At 47.4% G+C, this 18359-nt stretch overlaps 1 protein-coding gene across 1 annotated transcript; it reads left to right on the top strand.

Annotated features, from left to right (window-relative positions):
- The first annotated feature begins 4629 nt into the window (after window positions 1-4629).
- On the top strand, window positions 4630-6083 carry LOC120664305 (thioredoxin H-type-like). Its single transcript, XM_039943464.1, has 3 exons — window positions 4630-4837; window positions 5502-5624; window positions 5712-6083. The coding sequence occupies exons 1-3, from the start codon at window positions 4652-4654 to the stop codon at window positions 5865-5867; spliced, it is 465 nt and encodes a 154-aa protein (XP_039799398.1). The 5' UTR covers window positions 4630-4651; the 3' UTR covers window positions 5868-6083.
- Window positions 6084-18359: the final 12276 nt, after the last annotated feature.

Below are 18359 nucleotides of genomic sequence, written 5' to 3'. Positions count from 1 at the left end.
GGGTCCCACATGAGAGCTGGACTCTGAAATTAAAACCACGTGTTTATATCAGAAAATTTTATCGAAATTGACTGAATTTTGTTGGAGATGACTCAGTACGACTGACAGCTATTTTGTGCAAAGCAGTGTGGCTAGAACTACCTATGGGCCCCACATGAAGAGCCGGACCCTGGAATTAAAACCTCGCGTTCACACTATAAAATTTTATCGAAATTGACTGAAATTTGTTGTAGATGACTCAGTACGACTGTCAGCTACTCTGTGCAAAGCAGCGTGGCTAGAACTACACGTGGGTTCCACATCAAGAGCCGGACCCTAGAATTAAAACCTCGCGTTCACACTATAAAATTTTATCGAAATTGACTGAAATTTGTTGGAGATGACTCAGTACGACTGGCAGCTACTCTGTGCAAAGCAGCGTGGCTAGAACTACACGTGGACTCCACATCAAGAGCCGGACCCTAGAATTAAAATCTCGCGTTCACACTATAAAATTTTATCGAAATTGACTGAAATTTGTTGAAGATGACTCAGTACGACTGGCAGCTACTCTGTGCAAAGTAGCGTGGCTAGAACTACACGTGGGCTCCACATCAAGACTCGGACCCTGGAATTAAAACCTCGCGTTCACACTATAAAATTTTATCGAAATTGACTGAATTTTTAGAGATGAGTCAATATGACTGACAGATACTCTGTGCAAAGTAGTGTGGCTAGACATATATGTGATCCCCACATTAAGTGTAGAACTACTAAATTCCTCTGCATAGTAGAACCCATGGGTTTTTATGAGTTACCCGCTTATAATGGGGCGGGTTGGTTAGAGTTGAGAAATTAACTAATTAGGTTGAGTGGGGTTGGATATCTAAATATATTAATTTTGGGTGGAGTTGGGTATGGTGCGGGTTCCAATCCATTAGCAGTGCTATGTGCAGGAGCTCGATGCCATGGGGATCGTCTGCAGGTGCCTCTTCGCTGTCACTGCATCCACATGAGGTCTCGAACGTAGCAAAACAGGTATTTCTAGACTATTAGAGTCGGAGCACTTAACCTCTATCTCCAACAACAAAATCAGATGTCTATATCTATATATTCTAGATAAACACAACTCACTAAACATTATTAATTGTGATTTTTCTGCAACCACATGAAAACCACATCATCAATTAACACTAAATGGTTAGATTTCATCCTATCTGTTCCCGTTTGTCCGATGATCCAACATCTACCATCTCACTCACTCACACAAGGCCATTCATCTTCTAATACCACTGCTGCAAGAAACTACCAGGAGCCCAAGAGTTTGTTCATGCGAAATCATTCACTCTGTTCGCTGGGCTAGAGCTGGTGGCTGATGCTGGAGTGGTGTGAGAAAAAAAAATACTATTGGCTGGCTGGTGGCTGGTGCTAAAACGATATGAGAGGAAAATACTATTGAGCTGGAGGCTGGTGGAGCTGCCGAACACAATGATTATTCATTTATACGGCCGTTTCATTCTCCTACTCTATTTCTCTATCTCGGTCCCAGCGCATCTTCGTCCTTTTGCTTCCCCTGCTTTTTCCCCTGTTAGCGGCAGCCTCTCAGTTTCACATCCATCTACTGTGTATCGAGGTAAAAGCTGATTATTCTTCCTCTGTTTTAATTCTCTTGATTTTTTCTACCCCCACCTCGCCGCCAATGCCCCGGCCGCTGCCCGCTGGCACTCACCGGGCATCGTGAGCCGACAAGGACGGCGCAGCGACCTGCTTCCACCGCCCAGCCGCCGGCACCGTCACCGAGTGCTGGTTGGCCCCATGTGATGGCCCCGGCCGGTGCTCGTTGGATAAACATTAATGGCGCCAAATAAATTCATACAGTACGCGGCAAATATTTCAACAAAGTGATGCATATTAATTGCAGTTCTATACTCGAGTCAACTGATGTACTATTAGGTTACATGTCGTGCGAAAAATACGGATAATCACAGGGAAAAATAAAAATAGAATTTATTAAAATATTTAGAGTACATCGTTCAGAAACGACCAACTAATAATGGATGTACTAATACAAGGTTAGATGGAAAAACAAACTAGATTCCGATCTAGCTGTTTGAGTCGAGTCATCAATAATAGAGGCTAACAAAGTCTTTTGTCAAGAAAACAACAGAGTCTTCGTCATCACCAATGTGGTACGGTATTGCGGTGTAGATTGCCATGAAACTGCTTCTGGTCAAGAAAACAACAGAGTTTTGGGGGCAACTTGCTGCAGAAAAAAAAAAGAAATGCGTCTGGTGGGAACAGGTGGGATCATGTTCGATTTTTATTCTTCAATTTAATTTGTGCGAAGCTGACTTCACTTTTTTTTATTATTCCAAAAGGAAAGAAAATGCATATTTCCCTTTCTTAGAAGCGAAGGAAGCTTTGTATAGTTTTTGGGGGTAGGGAAATATACGCATGTTTTTTCGTCATATATTTGAGGAAAAAGAACCTTGCACACCTTTTTGACAAACTTGGATAGACGTGAATAAATTCCATCTACTCTACACTGGGCTGTGTCGTCTTATCGGTCTACCGACGTGGCTTGAAAAGTGTCCATGGCCTTGTTTGGTTTGTCCTGAAATTTTTTTGATGTTTTGACCACTAATTGGAGATATTAAATAAAATTTAATTACAAAATTATCTCCACAACTATGATAATGTAGCAGTTATTTTAGCTAATGAGGACTTTGACCGTACGGTCAGGGGATGATTAAGCGTGGTTACTGTAGCATCACTGTAGCTAATTATGATGGAACTTGACTCATTAGATTCGTCTCGAAAAGTTACACCAATCCGTAAAAAGATTTCGCAAATAAACTTCATTTAGTACTCCATACATGCATTTGTCTTTTTTTTTAAAAAATTCATGGTGCAAACTAAACATGGCCCCATGTTCACTAAAGAATCTTTTTTTGCTTTTCTTGAACCTTCCATTGCACGATACAAATGGCACTAAACGGTTACAGATGCTTCTGCGGTTTCGAGCCTATCCCCTCGTGAGTAACCCGCTGCAATCGAAAATTCCCTCTTCTATCAAGCTACCGCTGGGACTAACCCGTACCAAACTGTTTTTATTAAACACGCCCACATAAATTACTCTAGACTACCTTATAACATGTAAAACTAAACTACACTAATAGAGAAGTAGAGAGAAAGGTGGAAACCCGCAGATAGTGTGGAAGCATGCTGGTAGTGGTACTTTTAATTTCTTCGCGCTACTGATAGCTATGACTATAAGCAAAATCAGTCAAGTAAGTTGGAGGACGTGCACAGCAGCCGCTCAGCACTATTAGTATCCGAAACCAAGTCAAACCATTTCTCTTATGAAATCAAACCAAACCGGATTAATTGTTAGAGCAACCATTTTTCACCAAATTGAAATAGAATCAATGCAAATCCAAACCGTTATAACCGGTTTCCACCCAAACATTAGCATCTTGACTCTTCTACTTCTGGAGCACCTTTTCATATATATACATGATTCAAAACGGAATATGATGTTGCAAAAATGATGGCATGAATTAGTGTACAAGTCTTTTCGTGCAACGATGTAACAGTTTGCTTTCGCCTTTTGTTCTAACAAATTTCTCTCTTCTCCTCTTAATGAAAAATATGCCCACACAAAATCGCTAAAAAAGTAAACGGACCAATGCGGCTTGTTCTGCCTAGCACTTTGATACACGGTGCCTTTGCCTTTTGTATTTTCTTCTTTTCCTTCCAAATTTAGAATTCGATCGACATTGTGTGTTGTTGAACACTTGTTCAATTAAATGTAACAACAAGCTTCTACCCTATTACATTAGCATACGTATATGTATACCTAATGTATACGTATACGTTGAGACTAGGGAATATGGGTGAACCAAATTTTGAATGGTAATAGTCCTTAGATGCCACCGCACGCAGTGGCGTAGCCAGCAGTCTGGCGAGCCATAGTGGCCGGCGAACTTGTTGCTAGCGGACACTCTCCCCCCTGCGCGCCCGTGTGGTGCAGCTCCATCCGTGCTCAGCTCTCTGTTCCACACGCCATAGGTAGAATTTAATTAATTCTGGCTACACCACTTACTTCTCTTTACAATATGTTTCACTCCATTTTTATCTCCACCAAGTTATACCGCTATAATTTGTCCTCAGTTTTTTTCTTAAATATACTCCCTTACGTCAAGATACTACTCCCTCCGTTGCAAAATATAGATCGTTTTGACTTTTCTATATTCATATATTTTTACTATGAATAAAGACATATATCTAGATGCATAATAAATAATATAAATTTAAAAAAATCAAAACCACATATATTTTAGAACGGAGGAGTATTTATAAACGAATTTTTAGTTTGCTATTACTCTACAATAGTAGGAGTATTTTGTTTTGACTCACACTGAAACTTGCCCTACAAGGCTCGCCACCGGCGGCGGCCCGTCGACGGTCACCTTCGCGAACCTTCTCCAGTGCACCGCGGTGGGTCCAACCGCGGGAGACGCCGCCGACGAGCGCGGTGACGTCCGTTCGTCCTCGGTCGGTCGACCCCCCGGGGCCGGAACGCGTGGTCGTGCTGGACCCGCAAGGGCGTTTCCGTCATTTCGCCACCCCTAGCCGCGCTCCACTATAAATACCCCCGCACGCGCTGCGGATGAGGCCACGCAACGCAATCTTGCAATCCAGCCCCCGAAAGAGACCTAAAAACCGCCACCAGGCTTTCGATCGCGCCGAGGGAGGAGGACGAGCAATGGCGGCCGAGGAGGGAGTCGTGATCGCGTGCCACACCAAGGAGGAGTTCAAGAACCAGATGACCAAGGCCAAGGATGCCGGCAAGCTGGTACGCGTTCCTCGCCCCTGCTCACCCATCTCCCTCCCCCCCTCTCGTGATTTCCGCGTAATTTTGGGAAGCTGTTGAAACGGGCTTCATCGCGCTGGGTCTTCCTGGATCCGTCTGGGTTGCCTCGCGCGGTCGGTCCCCGTGATCCAATCCGTTTTAAATTGCATCGGAGGCGCTCGGGTTTGGCTGATTGGGGCGCGGCGCGCGTTAATTGGGGAAAATATGTTGTTGCCGTGTTGGGGGTTCGTAGTGGGTCGTTGCCGATTTCGGCGAGTAGAACCCGGAAGACGTTGATTGATGTAGCCTGGGGCGGTTTGATGTCTACGGCGCGCACAGATTTTGTTGGTGGAGCCTAAATTGGTAACGCGTGTTAATTGGGGGGAAATACGCTGCGGCTGGATGCAACGAGTTACTGCACATGCGTTTCGATCCGCAGTGTGGATCCAAATATTTCAGATGAGATCTGCTGGGAAGTCATGTGGATACTGGATAGAATTCAGGGCTATAGACAGGCATTATACTTCTTTCTTGATGTAGCTGGTTTGTTTTCTTCTGTTCCGAGGCATGTGATCTTGTTCACATGAGACATGGATGCTGCCTATTCAACTATAATTGGATTCCTGTTCTTGTCATTTGTACTGCCTCTAACACTTTCACTCCTCAGGTGATCATTGACTTCACTGCCTCCTGGTGTGGTCCTTGCCGCATCATCGCCCCGGTGTTTGCTGAATTAGCCAAGAAGTTCACTGACGCTTTCTTCCTGAAGGTCGATGTTGACGAGCTGAAGGTGAGGATTGTGCCCCTATAGTTCATCAAATCACAACCACTTGGCTTCGGGTGGTGTGTGTGCTAATGCTGTTTCCTTGTTCAACAGGAAGTAGCCTCAGAGTACGAGATCCAGGCGATGCCGACCTTCCTCTTCATCAAGAACGGTGAGAAGATCCACACTGTTGTTGGTGCCAGGAAGGAGGACCTCCAGACCAGCATCGAGAAGCACGCCTCCGCCACTGCTGCTTCCGCCTCCGCCTAAGGCAATAGCGCCGCCAGTTATCAATAAGGGCCAGCCCACGGCGTGGTAGCAGTAGGCGTCGTAATTTTCAGTTTGGTTTGGGTGAATTGTGAGCTATGTTCAAATCTGGAGTCCTGATATGTTTGGTTCCTGTGCTGGACCTGTTATCGTCCTGAATACCTGTGTTGATATGGATGCTTTGTGACTGAAAGTTTGAATATGGGTTGTCTGACTATATTCCTGCGGTCGTGCACCAAACTCCGGCAATTCTGTGATTCTAAAGTTGGATAACCCCTTGTGCCGATTACAGTCGGTCGCAATCCCTGCTGTCACCAGCAGGTAGCTCCATCCATCTGCTCTTCAGGCAAAGCATTGGGAAAGCATAAGCATCTGGTTCTCTAGTCCTGTTGCAAGAAAGCGTAAGCATAAGCATCCCAGTAGCCAGTGTACCCTGTTGCAAGAAAGCGTAATTCTCTAGCCTGACGAAAATAACAAGATGAATCTAATCCTCACGTTGATCCACACAACTTTTTTATAAATCCAATTATACAATCAATGGTCAAGTTTAGAAATATTTGTTATCCGCAAAAAAGCTAAAAACTATTTGGGCCACCGGTGGAGCCAATAAGGAGAGAGAGAGAGAGGCCCTTCTCGAGGCCCAAATGAACGAAGGCCCAAGTCCAACCACATTTGGGCCGGTACAGGTCGCGTTCATGGTAACCATGCTTGCAAGCGATCCGGCGGCCGTTCAATTTGCGATGTGGTTTCCCCGGATATGCGTGCACCTTCAATTTGCAATGGCCCAATTTTTCTTATTCGGCTTTGGTACATATAATTGTTCATATCGTTCCTAAAAAAGTTTTGTCCAGATGATCACGGTTCCCTCATCATTTGATGACATTGCCCAATGTTATTACATTGTGCGAAAGCAGGCCTTGCTGCACAGACCCTGATTCGCAAAACATTTCTCCTCAGTACCGGGCTTGGAGCAGCACCAGCACCAGCACCCTCCAGGTGGGCATGGAAGGTGTGCTTTAACTTGAACTAGTGGATTGCGCGCATGCGCGCGTTGCGCGCGCGCATAATTCATTTGTCATCTTAGTGGTAATTATCATGATATAGTATAGTAGATATTTTGAAGTACAGGGAGAAATTAAAAGTAGTATATACATTTTATAAGATCTGATGAGCAAATGGAAAAAGAGAAGGTCGGACTTAAAGTTTTAGACATTTCTAATTTTTTTCTGAGTGTAACCTAATAAGATCATAACTGACCTCATTCCGTGGAAACAGCCCAGATAGCAGATGTAGCCCAGATATACTTAGGGTAGTAGTGTGCGAACAATAGAACTCCCAAGCGCACACCAAAGCTTAGAATCATTAGGAAACAGCCCAGATAGCAGATGTAGCCCAGATATACTTAGGATAGTAGTGTGCGTACAATAGAACTCCCAAGCGCACACCAAAGCTTAGAATCATTATACACACGAATCCTTCTCAGGAAACAAAACACAAATGGACAAATGGCTTTGATACATAGGAGTCATTGCCTGATCCCTTGATAATAAAACAAGAGAGGTGCAGAATGTTTGATAGTTACATTTAAATTTAGAAATTATATCTCAAGTTGTGTCTAAGAGTCCACGCCATTGTATTGTAGGGGCTATATGCATGTCTAAGATGAAAAGATTATTTCCAGTACTCATAAATCGACCAAAAGATTAATATCGACCGAAACAACACAATTCAATAAGGGCAATATGAAACTTTCTTTGCTTGTTTGGCACAAAGGACAAATGCTTGTTGCCATGGTAACAAAACATTTTGTTAGTTAAGCATGTACCATACCAACATTCTGAAAATGAAATTGAATCATAGAGTACTAACACACGGAGTTCATGTGATTAACCAAGTACTCAACTTTAGATCACTATAATGAAGCATTTTTGCAAAGAGAAAAAAGGGTGGCTTACCTAGAAAAACAAATAATACAATAACTTGGTATACAATACGCAGACAACCAACCCGTAGTGACTGTAATCTGCTAAACTAAAACTGTAAACACATTACAAGAATAGAACAGCTTGCAAAGATGATCGTTTATAGGCAAAGATTAAGGATTACTCTGCAGCGCTCCAAAAGAATTAACAATGCCGAGATGTGTGACTAACTCCAGCTGTGGTAGCTATAATTCTACACCACATAATACAATTCTATCATCCCCAACTTCAGTAATCAAAGATTTATATGGTAGACAGTACTCGAGGCAATCAGAACAGTTTGAATGCAAAGTATATTGATCCAAGTACATTAACTTTTATCAGGCAATCAAATCAAATTAGGTCAGCAATTAGCATAAAAATTCTATTGGCAAACCTGATCAGTATCTTTCAGGTGAATGAATATCAGGCAGTAAGACGCAACAAAACAAAACCAGGTCTGCATCTAGCACCAAATTTGAATTCGCAAACATGATCAGTATCTCTCGGAGTCTTGGGTGAAAGAATTTCAAGCAGTAAAGACTGATGTCACTAGATCTGATATTTCTCTAGGATGTTTTGCAACTGTTAAGATGAGAAAAATTGTTCAGGTAGAGCACAAAAAAAAGTAGCCCCTAATGCTGGCGAGTTATCAATTAATCTAATATATAAGCATGCTCCATTGGTTCATCTAAAGAATCCGAACAAAGGTAGTTTGTCAAGAAAGAAATATTTTCAGATTGTAAGCTTACTGTAATCATGCATATCTAGATTATGAACAGGTACTCATCTAAACAAATAAAATCATCAAATCATTCATAAGAGATTATTTCATACTTTTGAACAGCAACAACTTGCGAAAAGAACTCAGCATACTGCTCCATGCATCTCTGTTAGTGGAAGAAATAAAACAAATACTGCTCCATAATTAGTAGTGATTTGCTTTCTTGCTAATTTTGTGGCACGTTTCAATTCTTCCATTTTAAGCAAAATTTTGTGTATCTATATATCATCACTGACAGGCTGGTAATCTGGTATATAAAACTGTCCTATAGTTATATTAGTACTTATTAAGTTTTGAGCTATGTATGTGACAAGATTCCCAATGGCATCCAGGTTATTTTGAGGCAGCAGGCTGGTCACTCCAAAATTAGTAGTGATTTATTATTTCCTGCTAAACTTTTGACAGTGTTTAATTATTGCATTTTTTTAGCAAAATACTAAACTTAAACACTATTGACAGGCTGTTCACGCGTAAAACTTTTCTATAATTATCAATTTGGAGATATGTATACTACAGGATTCGAAATGATATGTTGCTATTTCTAAGGCAGGCTAGCCACAACAGACCGGAGGTAGCAAGGATTTATTTCCTGCCACTCTTTTATGATAAGAAAACCATTTCATTTTAGGAAAATTATAAGCAGGTTACAGGTCATATGCACATGATCCTTTGTATGGTCAGCAGTGATTTATATATATTTCCTCCTATAGTTTTGTGTCGAGTCTCAATGCTTCCATTTTTTTTTGGCAAGTTAAACGATGCATCACTGACAAGTTGGCCATGTAAAAAATCCTTGTGTGTTTCTTCAAAGAAAAAATAAAAAAAATCCTTGTGTGGTTACCAAACACCTCCTCCCTCCCCGCAACGCTGGATGATGGATGGATCGAGGAAGGAAGGGAGGACAGGAGTCGGAGGCTGAGCTGGGCCTGAAGGAGTCGGGAGCCCAGTCCGACCCAGAACCGTATCAACTTAATGGGCAGAACGGGGACGTTCCCGTAACGGGACCGAACGGGCCGCGTGACGCGCCAGGCGGCAACGAGACCAGCGAGCGAGCGTTTCGTTCGATTGGATTGGATCCTTGGCGAGTGGCGTGTGGCCGTCGGGTCGGTGCACGCGGCACGCCACGCCTCCAGTGGTCAGTGGGTGGATGGAAGCTGTATGCACGGCAGCACCAGGTTGCTTGTGCATTCTTGTCCTGTAAAAAGCTAGCGTCGCGTGGAAGGACTGCCTCTCGGCTTCTTCAGGAGACGGGGAAGGATAGCACTCAGAATTAGGAAACCCGAAAATGTGCCGGGACAAGTAGCTAGCAGCCTAGCATTCCGATGAGAGAGAGAGAGAGAGAGAGAGAGAGAGAGAGAGAGAGAGAGAGAGAGAGAGAGAGAGAGAGTAATCAACTAATCAATGACTCACATAATGGACGGACGGATGGAACCGACAGATGATGGAGGAGGAATGGGACGGAAATGAAGGGGTAAACAAAAGCCGCAAAACCGGAACCTTCTCTTCGAGTATTTCTCGAGCTTGTTTCGGTCCGTTCTAGGTAATGACGTGACAGCGTCTCCACCGGCGACCGCCAAAACACCAGAATCTCTCGTCGACCGGTTAGAATTCGTCGCCGGCTCTTACTTAAGATGTTTTAAGGAAAAAAAAAATCTCAAGTGGCTGGGCTGACGATGGAAAAGATCTAGAGGAGTACTAGTAGTGGCGGTGCGCTGCATTCTGCTTCCGCGCACCAGGCAATTCGTGGTGGGTGGACTTGGACTTGGACTTGGACGGAGGAGAAGCAGCGGCCAACAGCGCCCCAGACGAGCGAGCGGCCATCCAGCATCGCGGCCGCAGGGAACCCGGCGCGACACGTCGGCGCCGCACGGAACCCCGGCGATATATTTTTTATTTTTCCTATTGCCTGGTGGTGGTATAATCTGGTGGGCCGGCCAGGTCGTCTCCCCGGTTGCACTACTACTCCTACTCTACTTGCGGGGCAGCGAGCGGCCAGGAGGGGAGCCCGAAGCCCGGCGCCGGCGCCACCAGCCGCAGCCGCAGGGGCAGGTGAGGACGGCGCGGGGGGCGACACGTCGGCGCCGCGGGTGTGAACGGAACCCCGGCGATATTTGGCATACGATCTCTGGTGGTACAACCACCACTAGTATTTCTGGTGGAACGACGCGGACGCGGACGCGGCCGGGCTCCGTTCAGAAAAAAAGAAATTGCAAGGTCAAGTCAGTCGTCCTGGGCGCCACGAAAGTGCCTTGTACCCAGCAGCGAGCCCGGCCCAGCAGGCAGGCAGGCTTCATCTGGGCGAGGCGGCAGCTGGCCAGGAGGCTACAGGACGGGGCACCCTGCTGTTCTGCGGCTTTCCTTGTACGGGAGAGGAGACCACGCTGCACGCCAGCCGCCAGGAGGAACCCTCCAGGCAAAAAGGGAGGGGTGCACGGGAGGGCAGGGACACGCTTGGGTCGTGTTTGGTTGCGCTCTGTAAAGTTTTTGAAAAGACATTTTTTTACATTTAAAATACTAAATATAGACTATTCACAAAAATAATTACAGAACTCGTATGTAAATCGCGAGATGAATCTAATGAGTCTAATTAATCCGTCATTAGATGTTATTTACTGTAGCAATTTAGCATCTAATTACAGTGTAGTTAGGTTCATTAGATTCGTCTCGCCATTTACAGACAGCAGTCGCAATGCGTTTTTTATTTCGTCTAGATTTAAGTCTCCATACAGATGCCGAATTTTTTTTTTTGAATTTTGAATTTCGTAACTAAACACAGCCTTGGTCGCTTGCCCCCTAAAAAAACTCTCTCGAGAAGTACTGTACGTTGCTCACTCGGTCGCTCTCGCGACTGATCGCCGCGTGCTATGTGCAGCGTTGGACCAGAGAAACAGTCTCGACGAGCGAGGCATGGAGAGAAGTCATCGTTTCCCACCGGATCGCCGCTCGCGCGCGCGTCCGCTGTAACTCCAGGTACTCCACGGCCTCCGTGACACGGGTTGGTTATCCTCGCTTTTATTTGTAACATGGGTACTACTAAAACCTAGGAGTAAAAAGAGATGTAGGTCATGAGGAGAAAGGGCAAGCAAAGCTCAATAATAAAGCCATACCATGTCATGGTTGGTTGGCTTACGGTCAAGAGAGGCAAGACAGCTGACAATAAACCATGTCATGCAAGCTTGGCTCATAGTCAAGAAGCCAACAAAAATATATAGTACTAGTATCTCGAGACACAAAGCCCGCCACATTCTTTGCATCCAGGGCTTGCACCACGTTACAAAAGTAGTACACGGGACACAACGAAATAAACGAGCATTGCCTTTCGCTCTTTCCTTTGACAAAATAATTCGATAAAAGGAAAATGCTTACAAGAACATGGCAAACCGCACCGTATCCCCCTGACGAAAACGTTCTCCAACCAGTAGAGAAGAAGAAATACAATAATTTATTTTTGTTTTTTTTAAAAAAGGAGAAATTAAGAAGAAGAAAACATGCCAAACAAAACGAGCAAAGCCTGACTTCCTCCCGGTGGAACCTCCACGCGGTGTTCACGTCATCACGCGTAGGCAGAAACCAAACTGCCGCCAACCCACACCCAGCGCCGAGCAGCGTAGGAGAAGGAAAAAAATATCTTTTTAAAAAAAAAAGGAAAATCAAATCAAATCAAATCTCCAGCCCGAGCTGTCAATCCTCCGCCCCCCCACCTAGTACTACTAGGAGGGTACGTAGTATAAAGAGGCTCCTCCCCCCTTGTTCCTCCTCCCAGGCATGAGCAACCCCGTCCTCCGCCCTCCCATGGCCGCGCCCTGCTCCTGGGACACCTCCTTCCACGAAAAGCACCACCACCAGCTCTAGCCTCTCGCCTAACCTGGCTCCAATCCGCCATTGAAGCGCTTCTTCCCCTCCCGACCTTCTTGCTAGAGAGCCGCGGAGATTCTTTCCAAGAAGAAGGGAGGAGAAGACAGAAGAGACAGGAGGGGTCGAGAGAGATTTGGAGGAGATGGGCAAGTACGTGGAGCTGCTGGACATGGGGGTGCGCATCGCGGCGCGGTTCCACTCCCACTGCCCGCAGACCGCGCGCCTCTACTACCACCCGCCCGCCGGCGCGCCCGCCGCCGGCGCCGGAGACGGCGGCCGCAAGGGCGAGGCCGCGGCGGCGGCGGCTGCGAGGATGCAGCAGGGGCTCGAGCCCGCGGAGATCATCCTTTACACCGTCTTCTAGGCCAAGATTTGTCCCCGGCCCGACAAGAGGTCGTGTGGTTGCTTCATGAATCATGAGAGGGAGAGTCGGAGAGATGTAATGCTATCCTCTTTTCTTTTTCTTTTTCTTTCTTCCCCTTTCCGTTTGTGTTGGATCGATGAGCTGAAGAAACTTGCAAAGCTGCAAGCCCGACAACTGATTGATTGATTCACCATGAGTTCTATTCGTTCATTTTCGGGGTGTCCTAATGGAGTAATTGCTTGTGTGACACATTCGTCAAACGTTTTCTTCTCCCTTCTCTCTGTTTCAAGAAGAAAAGAATGGGAGGCAGCGATGTCCCGGTTCCAAACGATTCCAGGTCCGAGCCGTGTTCCCAGATCGCCGGACCCCCGTTTGCAGAGGCCAGGAACGAATTCGAATTTGTTCCAAGAAAGGAAACTGAATTTGATTCTATTTCATTTCAAAAAGGTGGCTTCTGGGGTTGCTCTTGCTCCCGTGCCGTGACGCGGAGCCGAGCGGAATCCGAGGTTGCGTCGCTCGGTGGGTTTGTGCGTCGCTCGAGAAACCAGAGAGCCCCCTCTGCTCTGCCCCGGTTGGGAACGGCCCCAGAATGAACGGCGGGCGATTGGATCCGATTCCGAGGTCGCGCCGCCCGGGTGGAGGAAGACAAGGAAGGGCGCAAGCGCAACAAGAGGCAGGCCGAGGATGCGTCGGGGGCAGGGTTTCATTTACCGACAGTACCCGCCAAACCGCCGGCGTCCGGTACCGGTCCGGTTTGGCCGGAAACCGGTCGGTATTGGTGGAATTCAAATTTGAATTTAAAAAACTCAGTTTAATCGGTTCGTACCGGTTTACTGGCCGGCGGTTTGAATTCAAATCCAAATTTAAAATCGCGTGTAACCGGTTTGGAACGGTATACCGGCCGGTTTGACTGGTTTACCAAGTGAGCCTTAATGGACCGTCTCATTTTTTTCCCTTTCTTTTTTGGTTTAACTTTAAATGTCCGAAAAATATGTTAAACGAATGAATTTTTGAGAAAATTTGACACGTCCCACCTTGAAATATTTTTAGAAATTTTTTATTTTTTTGAATTCAAATTTGAATTTTGAATTTAGACTGGTTTGATACCGGCCCAAATCGGAACCGGACCAGACCGGTTTGACCGATAACCGATCAAATCGCACCGTTTCCCACCGGTTTTGTAAACCGTGGTCGGGGTCGGGGGTCGGCGGCGTGGTGGCCTGCCCCAGTCCCCACCCGGAGATCGTGGAACTAGTGGCGGCGAGCCGTCGCCGTCCCGCCATACGTTTTCTCCCGGCCGGCGCGAGCACTGACGGAGACAGAGACCTCTCTCCTCGACTCCTGTTGGTTTGGGAGCGAACGCGTTTCTCGTGGTGGCTCGGTGCGGCGTGTTAGGACGGGGGAACGAAAATATCCGTGGAGCCAGACGCCGGTGCCGGCCGGGCCTGATTTTCTGGGGCAGGGTGAGGGACAAGGACACGAGTAGTATTTTGTACAGTAATTTTTTTTGAGCAAACATACCTGTATTTAACTTAAGGGAACCGTACAAAGACCCGTAGAGCTACATGTACATTCTGGAAAGTATACAGAGGACAGCTGTCCCACCCTATTTTCACAAAGGCCCCTAAGAAAAGAAGAAATTACAACGAAGGCCCTGGAACCTCTGTGAACCGATCTCTCCAGAGTCCGCCGCCGGCCGCCGCATCCGGAGACCGCCGCCGCCTCCGGTCACCGCTCTCCCAAGGTCAGAGGGAGCTCCATCGCCAGAAGGCTTTGAAGAGAACCGCAATAGACACTCATCCAAGCAGACGAGTTGGAGCCGTCGCTGAACGCCCATCGGTCGGGGCCACGCCCCAAGCTCCATCGACCATGGATGCAAGCTCGCTGCCGACGACGACCGCCGTCGTAGACACTAGGCAGGCAGGCAGGCAGGCAGGCGCCCGTGACATTTTCCTTCTCATTTTCACCGAGGTTCTGTTTAGTTGCTTTTAAAATTTCAAAACTTTATAAGATTTCTCATCACATCGAATGTTTCAACGCATACATGAAGTATTAAATGTAGCTAAATAAAATAACTAATTACACAGTTTGTCTATAATTTGCGAGACGAATTTTTTGAGCCTAATTAATCCATGACGGAATAATAATTACCAAATACAAATGAAAATGCTACAATATTTTATACCTAAAAATTTACAATATTTTATACCTAAAAATTTACGCATCTAACAAGGCCCAACTATGGGATTCGGTAGCAGTAACATTATTGAACCGTGGTTTAAAAAAAAAAGGGTCGTGCTAAGAAATCCAAACCACTGCTCCACCACTCGACGTTGACGACGAGCGGAGTGTAGGGCACGCGGGCGCCGAGACACCCAGCAGCCCATCCGGCGTTGTCGACGTTGCTTCCTTCCTTTCCTCCCCTCCTTCTAGTTCTACTTTTTTTCTTTTTTGAAAAGATTTCTAGTTCTACTGTTCTAGGGCGGGTGAACTTGGACGGCGGAGAATCCCCGCGCCGCGCGTGCGAGGACCGAGGGAAAGAGAGGGAGGCCGGAGCGATCAGCGGCAGCGTGCGGGGTGGTCGCATCGCACCGGTTCGTGACGGTGCTCCTCTGTTGCTGGGCCGCACGATAATCTTTTTAGCAAGTTAATTACTAACAAATGGAGCTAGATGCTGCTTCTTTATGTTGTTTGCATGCAAATTCTAGTTCTAATTAGTTGAAAGAAACAAGTAAGGGGAAAAACACCCATATGATATAGTTATTCCAGTTCTTGAATGTACAAAAAGAAAAAAAAACACCCATACTGTTGAAGAGTAAAATTGAGAGAGCAAGAGAATTGAGGAAATGAATAATTCTATCGATTGCTCAGAGAAGATTACAACTTTCATACATGCCTAAGGGGCCAAAAGTCTGAAGGGATACACCCCTTCGGTTTGGCCTTTTTCGTAGTTGGTGATGTTATAAATCACTAACTAATTGTTAATTATAGAAATTGATCACTAATATTATTTCTTTATAACACGTACCAGCCACTATCACCACTTTGAGCCGAATCACTTGCGGATCCCTGTGTTGCTTTCTTCTTTGTTCACCGAAGCCAAAGGGAAGGCAGGGAGAGGCCCAGTCCCAGGTGCGATGCGAACCGCACGCAAGACAAGAGCGTATCTTGAGCCGGTCGCGTCGGGTCTCTGCGGCCGGCGCCTAAAAATTCCGAAAAGCAGGCAGGCAGGCAGGCACGTCCCCATCCTATGGCTCCTCTCCGCACCCAAATATCGCGGAACAGGAGGAGCCGCGTCGCCATCCGAGCATCCGCGGCCACGCGCCCGCGATCCCGCATCGCCTTGCCTTGCCCTGGCTGCGTTCTTCTTCCGCGACGCCGAATCTGCCGCCGCCTGCTGGGTGGCCGGACGGCGGTGGATGCTTTCAACTCCCGTGCCTAGTTCTGAAACAACAACGAGCATCTTCTTCTTCAAAATAAAAAAGAAGACAACAACGAGCATTTGCTTTTTTTTTTTGAATAACGAGCATTTGCTTGACCTTTCTTTCCGAGCGAAAGGAACACAGTAGTGTAGGGGCACTACTGGTGTGCCCCGTGAACAGACCCAGCATGGGGATTCGATCGGGGTCCAGATGAAGGGCATCATCCTTTTGGCCGGTGGGTTCTGGCCGGCGTGGTGCGCTGCACTTTGCTGCAGCTGTTCAGTTTTGGCCGCGAGTCCAGTCCACGACAAGGCCAAAAAAAAAAAAGAGCAACAAGACGGGTTCGACAGTATATTCCTCCGCTCACCTTTGGTTACCGCTAGTTCTTCTCTCGATTATAAAGTACAGAAAAATCATCCAACTTGAATTTTTTTTAAAAAAATCATCCAACTTGACCGGCAGCACGGAGAGTCTTCTTCCTCTTTCTCGTCTCTTCCAGCTGCTACAGTTGCGAGCGGCGACCAGGGGCGATTTCGAGTCTCCCCGTCGATTCGCCGTCGCCCTTGCCTCTGGCGCCCTCGCCGGCGTCGGAGGACGAGGGGGCTGGTTGAATCGACGGAGGATTTGTATATACCCGTACTTATTAGGCTTTGGTTAATTAAGTTAGGGTTCTTCTCGCCCTCCTGTTCACTGTCGTCTTCGGCAGCGTTGTCCTGGCTGTCCTCGGGGGCGTGCTCCGGCGCTGCGGCGGCGGCTCGGTGGCCGTGCTCGGCCCAAGCGTCACCCGCCTCTGGCTTGAAGCCGCGTTCGTCCGTGGTGCACAGGTGCTACGCGACGGACGGGGCCGGGTGGCTATTGTGGCTGGGTAGGTGGCCGTGTCGGGGTGCCGCGCGGCGCGCGCCTTCTGGGACGGCGGCGTGCTCGTCCTGGGCGGTGAGGCAGGGGTTCTTCTTCCTGGGCTCCGTCTCCAGCGGGCGACGACGTGGGCGTGCGGAGGACGACTCCGACATCTACGACGGCTTCCCCGACTTCGGGGCGTCTCCAGCGGGCGACGACGTGGGCGTGCGGAGGACGACTCCGACATCTACGGCGGCTTCCCCGACTTCGGGGGCGGCGACGGCACCAGTAAAGACTTCGAGCTCGCCGGATTTGGAGTTCTGGTACCTGTGGATCTGGTTGAGTCCACCTTTTGTCCCTTTCTTTTCTTCGCCGGTAGTGGCGTCGGAGGCTGGCCCCTCCGGTGAAGATTTTGGAAGGTATTATCCCTTCCAAGTCTACATTGGCAGATTTGGAAGGTTTGCCTACCAACTTGCTAATAAGTCGGGTTGGGATTTGTGTACCACTACTTTTGGTGGTTTATTTTCCCTTCTGGAAATCTCGTCGGGGAGCCGGGGTTGTTGGTGATTGAGGCGCCAGATGCCTTAGTTCGTCGGCGAGGTGATGGCCTCTGGTCATCTCGATTGGCCTGTTCGTTCAGTGCTCAAAAAACATGTCAGTCTCCCTGATGTTCTGTTTATGGTGCCGCTGAAATTCTCTACTATTCTTCGTCAGCAAAACGGTCGGCTTCACGGGCGGCAGTTTCCATCGTCGGCGACGTGACAGACTGGGAGTATCTTGTAAGGGCGTGGATGTACTTTATTTTTCTTTCGTTTAAGTAAATATAATCCGGGTTTCTCAAAAAATAATCCAAGCAAAGAAAAGAGGCGGCGAAAATTGGTTGGACAGCGGAGAGTCCCCGCGCCGCGCCCGCCGTGTGCGTGTGGAGAGAGGAAGAGAGAGCACGCTGACCGTTGTGGGGGGATGCCTCTGGTCCCCTGCTGGTCTGGCGCCTGCTACGGCGTTTAACCGTTGGTCCACCCGCCGCTCCGTCCCATCTTTTCAGCGCCGGCTCCATTTATTCACTATTTACTGCTCCGTCTCGCCACCGACCCACCGTCCTCTACTTTTACTGCCTGTAGCTGTAGCAGTATCAGCAACTAGCATGGGCCAGCGCTGGTACACGGGCGGCCGGGGTCCCTTCTCGGTTTTACTCTTCTTCTTTACAGTACCTCCATCTTCGTTGCCAACAGCGAGGAACCTCACCGATCAAGACATCAAGTAGTTGTTCTC

Source organism: Panicum virgatum, chromosome 2K (assembly GCF_016808335.1).
Source record: "Panicum virgatum strain AP13 chromosome 2K, P.virgatum_v5, whole genome shotgun sequence".
Taxonomy (NCBI): domain Eukaryota; kingdom Viridiplantae; phylum Streptophyta; class Magnoliopsida; order Poales; family Poaceae; genus Panicum; species Panicum virgatum.
Note: the sequence above shows the minus strand (reverse complement) of the source record. Positions and strands in the feature narration are given on the sequence as shown.